Genomic DNA, 16,071 nt, shown 5'->3' on the forward strand with positions numbered 1-16,071 from the left:
GAAATAGAATATATGTTATTTCATATGAAGATTTAAATTTTTAACTATGCAGAATTGATAGAGAATTTACAAGATCTTTTTCTGTTTTTAATTGAATCATAAAAAGTAAATAAGAAGTATCCATAAAAATCCCCATTTATATGCTTATTATGTATTTATCTTGTACAGTACAGATGTAACTGCTAAAAACTCAGTTTCTGTTTAATTATTGTAAAAAGTAATTTGATATAGTCTTTTACTTTAAAATAAGCACTTCAAGGTCATATCAACTGTCTCCACACTTACGATCATATGTGTGTCGTCATCACCACACAGAAGGAATTGGTAAATTTAGCAAATTACAGGACTTGACCCTTTTTTTCCCTGCAGCAGTCGTTGCCATAGCTATGACTCAAAATGGCCTTAAAGTACCTATTCTAAAGCAACAGATATGATAGGGGGTATTCAGGGATTTCAATTATATCCTATTTTCCACCTATCAGTGAAAGCATTGCTAAAAGGTTCATTACTGCTTACCTGGGGGAGGGGGGGGAGAAGAATTTGTTGTTATATTGCTTTAATACATATTCATGTTTTGTTAGAATGAAATTTTGTGCTTATTTTTTTCATATTTTACTTAGGGAGCATCAACTGTCAAAGCTTATTTTCCAAGCGGAATTTGGTATGACTTTTATAAGGTAAACAGTGCCTATATTTGCTCATGTTATTAAATATCTTGAAATTCTTTTAGTTTGTTATCTTAATATACTTCTCAAAATATGCATGTAGATGTATGAAACCGTGAGCATAAATTTTCAATGCATGATTTATATATAAGAGCAATTAATTCATATTTATCCTGTCATTTATTACATATATCAAACCTTATCTCACTCAATACCCTTAATGATCATGAAGTTTTATATGAATATATTTCCAATTTTCTGCTAACAGTTAATCATAAGTAACGAAAGGTTTTGTGGTTAGTTATAAATTACTGTTAGGTTTCAGCAAGAATTTTATTATTATTTTAGATATATTTATGTAATTTAATTATTATGTTTGATAAAAAGCAATTCAGAAACAATGGTAGGTAACATTGAAAGAAACCTTGCTTCCTATCACATACTTTGGTAAGATATGGATGTTCTGTTACAATTTGAAAAAACAGAATGCCATATGGAAATCAGAAAACTTTAAAAGCTAGGTATATTAGATCCAAATACAGTCAAAAGTTTTTAATCCGGACTCGTCGGGAGTTCGGCGAGTCCGGATTATCGGTTTTTCCGGATTATAGATCATCAGTTTAAATCTGGTGAGATGGCATGCAAAAATTATAAAATTAAAAATTTATTTATTTCTTTACTTTATTAAACATTTCTTTCTACGCGCGCATGCGTAAAGCATACATTACGCATAGTCGAAATTAGAAAATTGCAACCAGAAAACTATTTGATGTGTATTCGAGATATTTATAATGACGAGGAATTTGATTTAAATCTTATCAAAGACGGAGTACATCAAGATGAAATACTACATTTAGTAAGGAATTATAAGCTGAATAAAATAAGAACATCTGCCCTGAAGATAAGGATAGTGCCGACAGATCAACTTCCAGTTCATTGCGCGTCGTGACGTCCCTCCCCCTTCTGCAGAGCAGCGTGAAATTGATAAACAGATTTTGGAATGGTTAGAGAAACAAAGAATATGTCTTTATCCATTTTTTGCAGTAATTCCACTTTTTGTTTGATGGACATCAAAACATGCTTTCGCTTTGTAGATCGTTTGGCAGCTCCAGCATCGGAAATTCTGTTTGATATAATCGAAAGTTCAAGCATACTTTTATAAAATTGCTCTAACAGTCTGCAAAAAGTAATAATCCGGATTCAATTAGAAGATTAAGGAACAGCGCATTCTGCAACATTAACTGAAATAGATAATTAGATAATTTTAACTTAGCTTATACCATCCATTATACATTAAATGTGCATGCGTAAACGTATTATGCGCATGCATAGATGCATATGCGTAAAGGTATTACGTGCATGTGATAATGCATTATGCGTTGACGCATGCACAGAAAGTTTGTAGCTTTGAGGTCCGGATTATGGACGTCCGGATTAAAGACTTTGACTGTATAGACAATACCATTTTCTTCAGTGATTGCAAAGAATCCATGTAAAGAGAATTAGTGTCCTGTGGTTAAAATGTAACTTGCATTTTGGTAGCAGATTATGAAGCATCTGTAGGAAAATAGATTATGTGAAATCAGAATACTGAGAATACTGTAGCTGGTGTCTTCTCCAGGTAATATTCCAAACCCCAGGATCCTTACTGTTTCATAATTTTTGAACAAACAAATTTTGCACATTTCTTTGCAAATTCTGTTAATTCTAAAATTTTGCTTTCTGTAGCATCCAAAATCTACACCAAAATAAGATTGCTGGTTTGCCTAGTTTTAAAATCGCACTTTCTTAAACCCAAATCACACCACCATCAGTTTTTTTCATGCCTAGAAGAAAGACGAGTTTTTACAGAAGGCAAGTATCAAATATGCTTTCACTTTGCAGATCCTGCTACAGTTTCAGAATTAGAAAGTCTTTTCAACATAATTGAAAACTCATACTTTAATTTTGATAAAATAGCTATTCTTTTGAGTCATATTTTTTCTCTCTTCCTGTTGTTATGCCCCCCCCCCAAGAAAAAAGAAATCCAGTATTAGCAACATCCCACTCCAAAAAGTTATGTCTTAATGCTTCACTTATTGTGTAGGTCAAATAGAAAAATATTAACACCCCACCTCCACAACCACTCAAGGGCCGAAAGAGTGAGTGAGTGAAGACCACTGATCTGGCCTTAGCTTCACAGTGTGTTATCTTTCTGGCAGAAGCGATCTACTCTCCACTCCACCCTGCTCTGGGAAAGCAGTCAAATAGACGGCTGAGAGCCTCATAAAGTCTACATGTAAGCTTGGATGTTGTTGTTCAGGGAGAGTATCCTGTCAGGAACTACTTAAAATTAAGCAAAGAAGCAAGCAAAAGTCTATTAAGAATCACTGTTAGAATAGACAGAAACTTGTGTTAGATAAAGTAAAGAAAGGAGGACTCTGCTTGAAAAATTAACTGCCGTGGATTTTCTGGGCTTGATAAATGTCTACATGCGGATGCTAATCCTGACACAACTTTCATATATTTATTGGGCTTTTGTAAAATCATTGGTCTTCCATGAAGGAAAGACATAGCGTATTAAATTATTGCACATAATAAACTCAAAAAAGAAAAAAAAAAAAAAAAAAAGAGAGAGATTAAAAAAATATCCTAGAGCCTAAACGTAATTTAACACACATTACTTTCCATGTGCCTGACTCTTATGTAAAGACATTTAAAAGCTTGTGTACCTGTTATCACTCTGATAACTAATTCCTGCATAATTTAGTTCTTTACGCAAACTTAAACTGGAGTTATTTTACAAATTGAACCATGCATCTACATTTTCTTTCGTAGTACTTGCAGACAGGATAATACATACATAACTACAAAACTGAATATTAAAGTGAAAAATTAGCATGATACTGAGTACAGAAATACAGAAAGCTGATCCCTAATACCTGCTTACGTCATTAAAAAAATGCATACGTAATATACGAAAACTAAAACTGATGAACATAATACATAAAACTGATCATTAAGTAATGCTATGTAGTCTAAATCCTAGCCAAGTATGAATTAACTTTTATAGTACATGCATAGAAGTGTAGTCAGCGGGTATTTAAAAGTGACATGTAGAAATCATAGCTGGGATGAGAACTGCTTTTATAGCACACCATTTTTTTCTGGAGTATTGTGTTCAGCATTCCAAAGTTTTGTGGAAAACAAAATACAATTAGAATATGAAACATCCAGATTTTGCACTTTGTACTGTATAAAGTCAAAGAGACTTTGGATGACAGCTGTAGCTCATTCCCAACTTTCATATATTATAGTTTTCGGTGGTCTTTGTCATGTCGGTGAGTATGGCACTAATTAGACTTGCTTGGTGTGAGAAAGATGTAGTGAATGCTGTGACCAAGGAAAAAATGTAGCCTGCTTGATGTGTGTCAAGAAAGTGTGAGACACTAAGTATGCCACTGTATACTGTCTTTTTGCAAAACACCTTTGGGGCGCCTGTGAAGACATGAGATAATCACAGGCCATTACACATCTTTAATGTAATGCCAATGAAGAGTGCTAGATATGTATGCCAAAATACCAGATATAAGCAGGACTTGTATCCAATCACACTTTATACTCCATGTGCTGGACTGGTTTGATACTGCATAAGGCAACTTTCCAATGAGTGCTCTCAATGGTAATGGTATTATGCATATGTCCATCATGATGTTGAAATGGCCACTATGCAAGCAATTTATAACCCTTAAGATGACATCTCACCATATGTGCAGACATTTCTTATCATGCTGTGAGCTGTATATACTGTCTTCAGATGCATAATGTGGCAGTATGGGACATTTGCACAAAATGACTGTCTTCTCATGGCACAAATGTCTCAAAAGACCGAATGACACTCTGTGTGTCCTTTCTGGACTTATTGGTTCATACTCTCATGATATCAGTTGGATTACAAGCAGCATTTTTATAGTAAGATGATCCAGTCATATGATCTGTTATATATCCTGCAATATGTTGTGTCTTTTCATTTAAAGCTTACTCTATAGCAGGGCTTACATTAAAGCTTACTCTATACCAAAATGCGAGTATTAAAGAGACATTTGGGTCAGAGATATTTTCGAATTAAAACAGCATTTTAATTAATAATAAGATATATTTTATTAAGAAAATAATTACAAACATAGTTGAATAAACTTTATTTGTAAACTTTCTCTACGATATCAATGGCTCCCCTGATGTTGAACTTGTGACGTCAATTTAGTCAAGTCTGGTTTATAGTTAGTCGTTTTAAGTCGAACGCAAGCATCTGAATTTTCAATAGTTAACCTGCTCCCATTTTTGCTTAAAATAAATTTCATTTGTGAAAATATTTGCTCACATTTATAAGTGGACCCGAATGTGGACAAAATGGCAAAGGCAATTTTTTTAAATGATGAAAACCTCGTAGGAAGTGATGCCCAACATGTTGATATTATGAGAAAATGATTATCTTCTGTATTTTCCAAATCGTTCCACAATTTCTTGAATTTACCCGTCCTTAATGTTGAAATTTTAAAATCGATCATTTCTAAACTAAAATTATTGTCAATTCTTAGATATTCAAAATACTGCAAATTTAAAATATTTTCTTCTATTTCATCGGGCTATATTATAAATGTAAACATTTCTCCATGTTTCTTAAGACTTTGAAACCGACTTTCATATTCACTTTTAATGACCGAAATCCAAGTTTCGAACATATTTAGATTGCGTTCAACGATATTTTCTTTTTCATGTTCCCTTTTTAACAATGGAAAAAAAATGAAATTTTTTAGTTTTTATGTCAGTTTCAAATAATATCAATTTTGAAGTAAAACTCTTCCATTCCTCATACATTTCCAAAATTGTGTGGTTATTTCCTCGGAGTCATGCATTGAAATCATTATAATGGTTCATTATGTCTGTTAAGAACAAAAGTCTTAAAAACCATTGTTTATCATTGAGTTTGAGATCATTTTAACCAATTTCATGAAGAAATATTTGTATATCATCAAAACACTCTACAAATCTATTAAGAACTTTGCCCCGACTTAACCATCGTATTTCAGAATGTAATAACAAATCTCCATATTTTGATTCAATTTCCTCCAAAAAAGCTTTAAAGCGCCTGTGTATTAATACTGATCACGCTATTATCATGTTTACGATCTTAACAACTTTTTCCATTACATCCTTAAGTTGTTGCAAATAAATTTTCTTCATGTATGATACAACGAAATGATAAAAGTGAACAGCCAAGTTCATTTTCCATTAGTTTTACAAATCCAACAGTTTTCCCTCTCATACTTGGAGCACCATCAGTTGTTATGGAAAACAGTTTACTTTTTAAAGCCAATACTTGCCCATTTTTGAAATTTGTAAACTCTTGTACTTGACGAAAAATATCAGTGCCTTTGGTGGTGTCATTCATTGAAGCAAGAACGCATAGTTCTTCATTGACATTCGAGCTATTTATTGATGCAAATCTAATAATTATTGCAAGCCTACTAATACTATTTATGTCAGTACTTTCGTCAACTGCAATGCTAATTATGTCACAAGATAACAAATAATTTTTGACCTGTTCATCAATATTCTTGGCCATATCTTCAACGCGATGCTGGACTGTTCTAGCTGACAATGGCATTTCTTCGATTCTTTCAATTATTTGTTTTTTATTTGCGAAGTCATTAAATAAGTGTTTGGAACAATTTATGAATGTGTTTTTCAAAAACTCGCCATCTGTAAATGGTTTTCCGTTGGTACCAATGCTAAGAGCTGCAACAAAGCTGGCAGACGTAGCTTGATTGTTGCTGGTAACAAAACTCTTTAAGAATTTATTTTGTTTTCCAAAATTTAATATATGTTTAGCAATGTATTCAGATTTATCTTCATTTGCCATTTCACTCACATCTTCATGTTTTTTTAAAAAAATGTCGCTCAATATTATAAGTCTTGGTGGTAATTATATCTGTACATAAAGTACATATCAATTTGTCACCATTTTCGATACACCCATACTTTTTTGTCCACACATCTTGAAATAATCTCTTTTTTGCTTTTTGTTTGTTCATGGTAATTTTTTTAAATAATAATATTTATTTCACTAGGTCAATATTATTGTGCTACTGTACTACACGTGCTATAACTATAACTGATATACAACTGAGATAATGACACGTGCGTCCAGGAATGGTACAATTTGTTCAGACAATGTCGCTGCATTCGGCATACTATCGGCTGATTCCATATCCAGTCAGGCGGGGGTGGGGCGCACATCCAGGAATGGTACAATTTATTCAGACAATGTCGCTGCATTCCACATACTATTGGCCGATTCCATATCCAGTCAGACGGGGGTGGGGCTTTTAACTGATATTTTTATATGTTATACTGGATTCAAATTTGGTACGTTCATAACTTTACGACAGAAATTTTTTGGGGAAAAAAAAATGTTTGTATATCTTATACTTTATTTTCAGAACTAAAGTGGGCCACTTGAAATTACCAAATGGGTCACAGGTTGCTGACCTCTGCTCTATAATTTTGGTCAAACAAACAGGGAGGCAAAATTATTCCTATATGGAGAAGCTTTTTCTTTTTTACCCTGATTATGTGTGACATTACAAGCATCCATTTATGCTCTATGTATTATGCAAATTTTACATTTGTTGGCTGCTTCCTGCACAGTGATTTAATTTTAATTATGTAAAATTATGATGTATTGATTATCAATAGTTCCTAAAACTTTCAGGAGTTCAGTGATATGCATTTTGTCGGACCCTTACTTGTTGACTTTATATTTTAGTTTGGTTATGGTGAGAGAATATTTTCATGTATACAGCTATTTATTTTACAAAATATGCAGTACTTTTTATAAAGATTATATTTATTGCTGTTTTCTTTAAGAAGGATAGTTTTTTTTTTTTTTAAATATTTTTTTTTATTTTTTTTATTGTGTGTGTGTCCTTAGTTATGCAGAATGTGTTTCAGTTCCTTCCTGGTTGAGAGAACTCTTGCACTAGATTCATATATGATATTTAATTATTTAAATCAGAAACATCATGCAAGCATACTTTTTATTTAGTGTATATTATAAAATTTTACTTGTAACACTATGCATGCATTTATTACAGAAGACGTAAAAATTTAAAAAAAAAAGAAATCATACAACAACAAAATTTATTATTAATTAGGCATAATCAATCAGTCTGTCAGATTAAATGTAAAAGTAAAATACCTAATTAATGAATTTCAATAATAAAATTATAGTTACAATTTATTTTTGGAATGTTTGAAAAAATATCAGTATATAGGAAAAAACGAATTTTTGAAAAAAATTACATTTCTATAAAAAGTACTATAATAAGTTAATTTCTACAAAAGTACTATAATAAGTTAATTTCTATAAAAGTACTAATAAGTATTTCTATAAAAAGTACTAGTATAATTTACTATAAAAAGTACATTTTTTTATATTTTAAAATTTTTTATAGTGAATTCTTAGCAAAAGTTTGCCCCAGGTGGCTAAAAATTTTATTTCTTTCTTGTTTGTTTATTACATCTGCATGAATTAAGCAGTAAATGTTGTGGTGTTCACTTTCACTAGTGCAGAATTAAGTATATCACTTTTGCTAAATTCAGTTGGAGTTCATATAGGAGCAGATTACAATTTTATTCAAAAAACCTATTAAACATTTATGATGAAATATTGGAAAAATTAGAAATTCAGACAAAACTCTGAAACTGCTTTTGTTCATTTAGAAGTACATAATGTTATGAACAGTTAATTGCTAAATTGAAGTGAATAGGAAATTGAAAATAAAATTTTAAAAACTTGTCAGAAAGTTAACCATTGAGGATGAAATTCATCAGAAGGTTTGCCGTTGGCTATTAAAAATTTCATTTTAACATTTTTCCCACCTGGATTTTCTGTAGAATATTTGAAGCAATTTTTTTTTTTTTTTGTTGCTATTATATATTTCTAAATGGAAAGATTCATGTATGTGCAGGGTGATCATAAAAAAACCTCCCTGATATATGAACCTCTAGAAGTGTATCCGCTCAACCAGTTTAAATGAAGTATCAGATATTGTTATTTGGAAGTATGCATTTGGGACATATTGGCAGGATTTGAAATTTGGCGTTATTGTTTTAACACTAGGGCGGTGGAGCGGGTCAATTTGACCCAAACTGATATTCAATTTGTCAACACGTGAAAAGTATTAATTGAAAAAGGACTTTTAATAATTTAAGTAAACATTAACTGACGGAATTTCAAAATGCATAATATGAATAAATTTATGATTTGCACTCTTGTCCTTTTTTGCACGGCGCACCAGCAACTCAAGATGTTTCGCTGCCTTTTTGATGCATTTCTTATTGGTAACTTCAACTCATTATACACACAAATTAATGTATAATTTTTTTTTTATATTTTAAAATTATATATATCTACACCTTTACAAACATAATTTCTTAAAAATTAGTGTCTGTAATTTTTCTGTGTATATTTCATTTAACAATTCCCAAGATGCATGCCTGGCTTGTCGGGGCAAGTATTACAATAATATGTCATTTGATGTCTTTTTTCGAGGTTATTTCTTTGAGAACAGACTTTGTGATAGATAAGAAAAGATAAGATTTCAGATAAGAAAATCTTATTTCCATTTAAAGGGGTATCATTTTACACTTCATAAGGTTATACAGAAAGAGCGTAGGAACTAAACATAAACAGTTATTGCCACGCATCGAGTTTCCGCATCAAACCAAGTGGTGAGAGAGAGTCATTTCTCCAGTTTTGGCATCAAATCACATGGTAAGTGAGAGTCACCTCTCGAGTTGCGGCGTCAAATCATATAGTGAGTGAAAATCACCTTTCGAGTGCAAAGGGTTAACACCTAGAACCACAAAGCAGATCAATTTGAACTTTAAGAAATGTTTATGCTTAAATGACGAAAAACAGATGCATTTCCTTTTAAGTATTGTAAAGTATATCTGCCTAACCCTCGAATTCCACAAATGGACTGCAGCATGAGGAGAATAGTGTAGGTTTTCAATCAAAGTCATAATGTTAGGTTCGAAATACGAACTGCGTTCGAAAGCAGTGGAAAATTATAATGAATATTTTGAAAGATTTTAAGTTTCTTTTATTCTATATTTAGTATAAGGATAGATAAGATGTCATGATGTTGTCAAGGACTGTTCAACACTGTTCAGGAAGCTTTAGAATATTTATAACAATTATTATCTGAAAATTATTCAAAAGATGATAATGATGACAGTGTTTCAATTTTGAGTAGCGAGGATGAATACCTGCCTACTAATGAAGAAAATTTGAATTCAAAATGAAAGTGATGATGATTCTGGCAGTGCCCTAACAATCGCTGGACCTTCTAATTACAATAATAAGGATAATTTATCAGATAAAAAAGAAAAAGAAAAAATTCTAAGGAAAGATGAGTGCACTGAAGGAAATCCAGAAAAGAAATCAGCAGTATAATTTAGTGTTAGAAATAATGAAGTTGGAAAAGATGGGACAGTCTGGAATGTCTTACAATTAGGAACAAATGATAAAGGAAGAAAATCAAAGGAAAACATTTTGAACGAAGTTGGGGCCCAACACCACGTGCTAAATACAGTGTTATAGACACCAGTCCTTCAAGTACCTGGACACTTTTCGTAGGTGAATGGATATCGAAGCATATAAAAAAAATGCACTAAAAATGAAGCTCATCGACAGATTCTTGAAAATAAATGGAATATAACAATATAAAAAATGGCTTCTTTTATAGTAATTTTCTATGCACGTGGTATATATTGAGCAAAAGGACTTGAACTGGATAGCTTGTGGTCAATGAACTGGGGATCACTATTTCCAAACTACAATGCCAAAAGACAAATTTCATGAAATAATGAGATTCTTACACTTTGATATAAAATCAACGATCAAATCATATAGAGATACACAGATTTGCCTTTGTCTCTGCTATTTGGAATCGTTTCACTGAAAATTGCCAGACTAACTATACACCAGATCTTAATATAACTCTAGATGAACAGTTATTTCCTACAAAAGCTAGGTGTAGGTTTACTGCATGTCACTACAGATAACTTGTTCACAACACTGAAACTTTCAGAGGCATTGAAATCCAAAAAACCAGCCTTGTAAGAACTGTAAAACGCTCAAACACATAAAAACTTCAGTCTAACTGTTTATCAAGGGAAAAAATAGTGCTTTGCCATGAAGCCGTCTTCACTATTATAGCCTGATAGCCTGGACGCTGAGTTGCTGATTGTTTCAGCGTTCTTGTCATAGTTTTCTACGACCGTAAACGTGTTCTTGGAGCTGTCCTGAGTAGTACTGTCTAATAAATTGTGTTTTCATTCTTTATTAAGTGTTGTCGTCAATCACTCCAAATCCATGAACCCGTACAAAATGCAACATTATGAAATGTATGATTTGTAATAAATAATATTTGCAAATCGCAAATTCACAAAATCCTTCATTCTGCTACATAGAGAAGAAAAAGGCGAAATGAGTCATAAATTAATAATGAAATTTTGGGGTGCCTGACATTTTACTAGTTCTTTGGCATATAATTATATACTTCTTCTTTCATTCATAATAAATAAAATAGATTTAAATGAACAGATAAGTTCAAGCATGAGATAACATAAGATCTCAGCAACTTCTGGCTTTATAGTCTTTTAAAATTTTTATAGATAGTCCCAAAAATTACTACAACGCAACTAAATTCAGTGTGAACAGGACTGACCAAATGGCAAGGAAGTATACTGTCAAGTGTGCTTCTCATAGGCGGCCGGTGCAGGTTTTTTATAGCATTTGGGACCTCGCTGCTATCAATACCTGAGTTTTATACAAAGCCATATCTGGAAAATCTATTAATAGATGCCATTTTATTCAAGACTTAATTGAAGAATTGAGAGAAAAGTGTATTCTATCCTGGCAGGAAAAAAAAAAAAAAAAAAAAAAAAAAAAAAAAAAAAAAAAAGAAGAAGAAGAAGAAGAAGTTACATTTTGGAGTATAGCAACCATTGAAAAAGACAAGACAACAAGTTAAGCATAAACGAATCTGATGCCACAGATCAAAATGCGAAAATAAAACCCAAATTACTTGTTCAAAATGTAAAGCACCCATGCAAATGTACAAAAGTTATTACTAAATTTTGTGCACAATACATACAATAAATTGAATTTTTAAAAGTCTGTAAAACTAGTAAGTAACTTGTAAAAATTTATTTCTCTACTTCTTTCTTTATTTTGTTTAAAAGACGTGTTATTAAACTTAAAGGAAATAAAATTTTAAATAATACGATTTTCTAAAAATTTAGGTAATTTCCTTTGATTTATGTAAAATATTTAACATAAATTGTTAAAAGTATTGATTGTTACTTAAAAACAAATGTTTGAGTTAACTAAAGTAATCACTTCTGCATATTTTACTGCAGAAGTGTTTTCTATCTAGGGTCAAATTGACCTGCACCGCAGTTCTAGTGTTAAGCAATAATAATGCCTAATGTGATTTATGAATCTAAAAATAACAACCATGATTAAAAAATATAATATAAAAATTATTTGAAAGAATGAATGATGTACCTTTTTTCTGCTGTTGTGCAATGAAAGGAAAAAGAAAGTAGGTTACTCTAAAAGTAAGAAATTCGCCAAATGACTTATTCTTGGTGCAGACTGAAAAAATTGCTCCAAGGTAAATTTTTGAATATCTCACCAAGTTTTACAAAATTTGATATCTAGGCATAATTTCAGTCAATTTGAAATATTAGAAATTATTAGAATTAAAATATGGAAAAAATTCAGAAAAAGTCCGATTTTGTGTCAGAATACCTATATTAGAACAATGCTATGTATAAATCTAATGTAATCCTAAGTCGCACTTTTGAGACATGAAACACGCAAGTTAAATTTCACAGACTGGCCCAGTAGATATAGAACTGTCCTCCCCCCCCTTTTTTTGTAGCAGAGTGTACCTATGACTCTATTTTTAGCCACCATTAGATTATGAAATTAAAACTTTTGCTGCTTTTTACCCAATGCTTTGATACTCATTACATTTGCAATAGATATAATTAAATTTTTTTAAACCATAGATAAGATTTTGCAGGCACAGCTTTTATGAATAAAAAAAACTTTTTTTTTTCCATCGAAATCAAGTCTGTGCATCTTTTTCCTGAAGATCTAATGTACAGTCAAAAGTTGTTAATCCGGACTCGTCAAGACTTCGGCAATTCCGGATTATAGATCATTAGTTTAAACCTGGTAAGATGGCATGCAGAAATTACAAAATTAAAAATATTAAACCGTAATTTATGAAACAAAGAACAATTATGATCTAAAGGGTATCAAAATTTACAAAAAAAAAAAAAAAAAAAAAAAAAAAAAAAAAAAAAAAAAAAGAGCTTAATATTTATTTGTTTACTTTATTAAATATGTCTTTCAACGCGCGCATGCGTAAAGCATACATTACGCATAGTCGAAATTAGAAAATTGCAGCCAGAAAACCATTTGATGTGTACTCGTGATATTTATAATGATGAGGAATTTGATTTAAATCATATCAAAGACGGAATACATCGAGATGAAATACTACATTTAGTAAAGAATTATAAGCTGAATAAAATAGAAACATCTGCCCTGAAGATAAGGATAGTGCCGACAGATCAACTTCCAGTTCATTGCGCGTCGTGATGTCCCCCCCCCCCACAGAGCAGCGTGAAATTGATAAACAGATTTCTTAATGGTTAAGAAACAAAGGATATGCCTTTATCCATTTTTGCAGCAATTCCACTTTTTATTTAATGGACTTCGAAACATGCTTTCGCTTTGTAGATCGTTTGGCAGCTCCAGCATTGGAAATTCTGTTTGACATAATCGAAAGTTCAAGCATACTTTTATAAAATTGCTCTAACCGTCTGCAAAAAATAATAAGCCAGATCCAATTCAAAGATTAAGGAACAACGCAATCTGCAACATTAACTGAATTAGATAATTTTAGCTTAGCTTATACCGTCCGTTATACATTAAACGCACGTGCGCACACGCAAATTCGCAGGCAGAAAGTTTGTAGCTTTGAGGTCCGGATTATGGGTGTCCGAATTAACGAATTTTGACTGTATTACTAAGTTTGCTTTTAGAAAATTTGTATGTTTTGTTGAGAATTTGTCTTCGCATTTAATTTATCACTGCCAATGGAGTTTATCCAGTTTAATATATTTATTTGACGATGTTTCATAGTGCCAGAGAAAAACTATTTTATGTAATTTACAATCCTATTATGAAGTACTCCGGATGTGAATAGTACATGGATGTTTTTTCCTCAATGCTATTTTTTTCATTGTTGACTGTTAGATACTGTGCAGTCATTGTCTGAATTTGAATTATTTCTGTGGTCTTGCATTATCTTCATGTAGCATTGCCTTTTTGCGCTGGAACTCGTTCAATGTTTTTCCTTGATAGCAGCTTCAACATAGAAAAGCATCTTGCTGTACACCTTACTGTCGAGGTTTTTATCTTTTCCAGCTACTCTTTGTGAATTCTCACAGCATTTCCACCAGATACAATGCATTAGTTAAATTGTACTTTGCGATGCAGCTGACATGTGCACCGGATGCAGACCAACCCCCTTTTCGGCCTGTGTTGAAGTAAACCCACATTTTAACACAAGTGACAATCCGGTCCAGAATTTTGTCCTTGTGTTGATATTCGAGCAGATTAGTATAGGCTGAAACATGTTTGTTCGTATCTGCTTGAATCAGCTCATGTGGCACCCAGCAATTGAACTTATACGTCAAGTTTATACGATGCATGGTGCAACTAACAGACATGGTACTGTCTTAACTGCTTAGCAAGCTCTCAAGTGGTTGCTTACTGATCTTCTACAAGTTCGCACAAGCGGGCCTCATCAACATCAGTAGGCCAGCCAGACTACTCTCCTCCTCGAATATCATAGTCCTTGTTTTTGAGATTTTTTTTCCCATAAAAGAAGCTTATTTCTCAAAAGCAATGGAGAATTTTTAAGGCCAATTCGAGAATAAAGAGGATCTGAATTATACAGCATATCTATCAGTTTCATTGGAAAGATTTTTCTGCAGAACATTGTAATTTTTTCTGTACGCATTTATAAGTATACATTTACTGTACTCTTATTTGTCAGAAATTTCAATTAAGAAATATAATTTAAAGGGAGAAATAGCAAAAGAAGGCAGTGGATTGTTTATGACTTTGATGGATGAAGGATACATTAATTTACATGTCAGGGGAGGCTACATTTTACCTCTACAAAAGCCTAATGTCACTACGAGCTTGAGGTAATATAATTTTATACATATTAATTATAATTCTTATCATGTGATATATGTAATATCTTGCCTTTATAATATTAAAGAATATCACTAAGATTTTATTACATAATAAACAATTGCCTATAAAAATATTTAATTATTCTTGTGTATTTTATGCCTTAGCAGTTACACAATAGCTCAAAATATTTTAAATAATTGAATTACATAAAAATATTTTGAATAGTTATGCATTGTTTAAAAATATCTTTACAGGTTTGATATACAAGTTTTCTTTCTTCACACAAACATGTATTTTGAAACTTTTAAAATGTTGAACTGTGTAAGCACTAAAAAAAAATGCTCATTATTTTTAAACAAAAGATTTGTTTTAATTTTTTATCAAACAATATGTGTTATGTTTAGTTATTAAATTTTTATAAAATGACTTCTTTATATTCAGATTATTAATCCATTACACAGTACTAATTTAATAAAGCCTTAATGTTGCTTATTTTTTACAGTTCATTTATGAATTTGTTTCGAAATCGAGCATTCTGTAACATGAAAATGTAACATACACCTACTTTAATCAATCACTAATAAATACTTCCTTGATAAGCATATTGAATTTACAAATATTACTATTTGTTACTTTATCTTTTCTTATGTTGTTTAACATTCATAATCACGAACACAAAATTCTGCAGATATTCAAAAAGGACTTTCTGTGCTTTTTATATAGAATATAAGTTTATTTATAGACTAACTCCTATACAATATTTTGGCAGATTTGCTATTTGGTAAATAAAAAAATTGATAAAATTTTATGCTTATTATAGAAAATAAAAAAGAAATGTGACTTTTCTGGATATTTAAGTTCCAGATTAGACACAAGGATAATATATAAACTGAACAGTGAAATGTTTGTGTTTGTACATAAAAAGTATTAAAACTTCACAGTAATGTTAATAGCACTTTTTTTTCCCTTTACAAAGTTATAAATTGTATGAAAATTCTTTGTCATATCAATAATAAATTACAATAGAATATCCTTGAGTGACATTTAAGGGTTAAGAAAACAACCTCA

The 16,071-nt window shown here is 31.4% G+C and overlaps 1 protein-coding gene across 6 annotated transcripts in view; it reads left to right on the forward strand.

The window, feature by feature from the left end:
- The window catches only part of LOC118201094 (lysosomal alpha-glucosidase-like), a 184,572-nt gene that overhangs the window by 133,276 nt on the left and 35,225 nt on the right, over window positions 1-16,071 (forward strand). For all 6 annotated transcript variants that reach the window (XR_015039502.1, XM_085810921.1, XM_085810923.1 and 3 more), the window contains 2 exons: window positions 621-677; window positions 14,887-15,011. Coding sequence is in view for 5 of the 6 variants with exons in the window: in XM_085810921.1 (XP_085667047.1) it covers window positions 621-677; window positions 14,887-15,011 (182 nt within the window). In the remaining variant the exon portion in view is untranslated. The remainder of the gene's footprint in view (window positions 1-620; window positions 678-14,886; window positions 15,012-16,071) is intronic.

The sequence above is a fragment of the Stegodyphus dumicola genome, chromosome 2 (genome assembly GCF_044657685.1).
Source record: "Stegodyphus dumicola isolate Sdum_Otavi_A_Nest chromosome 2, ASM4465768v1".
Classification (NCBI taxonomy): Eukaryota; Metazoa; Arthropoda; class Arachnida; order Araneae; family Eresidae; genus Stegodyphus; species Stegodyphus dumicola.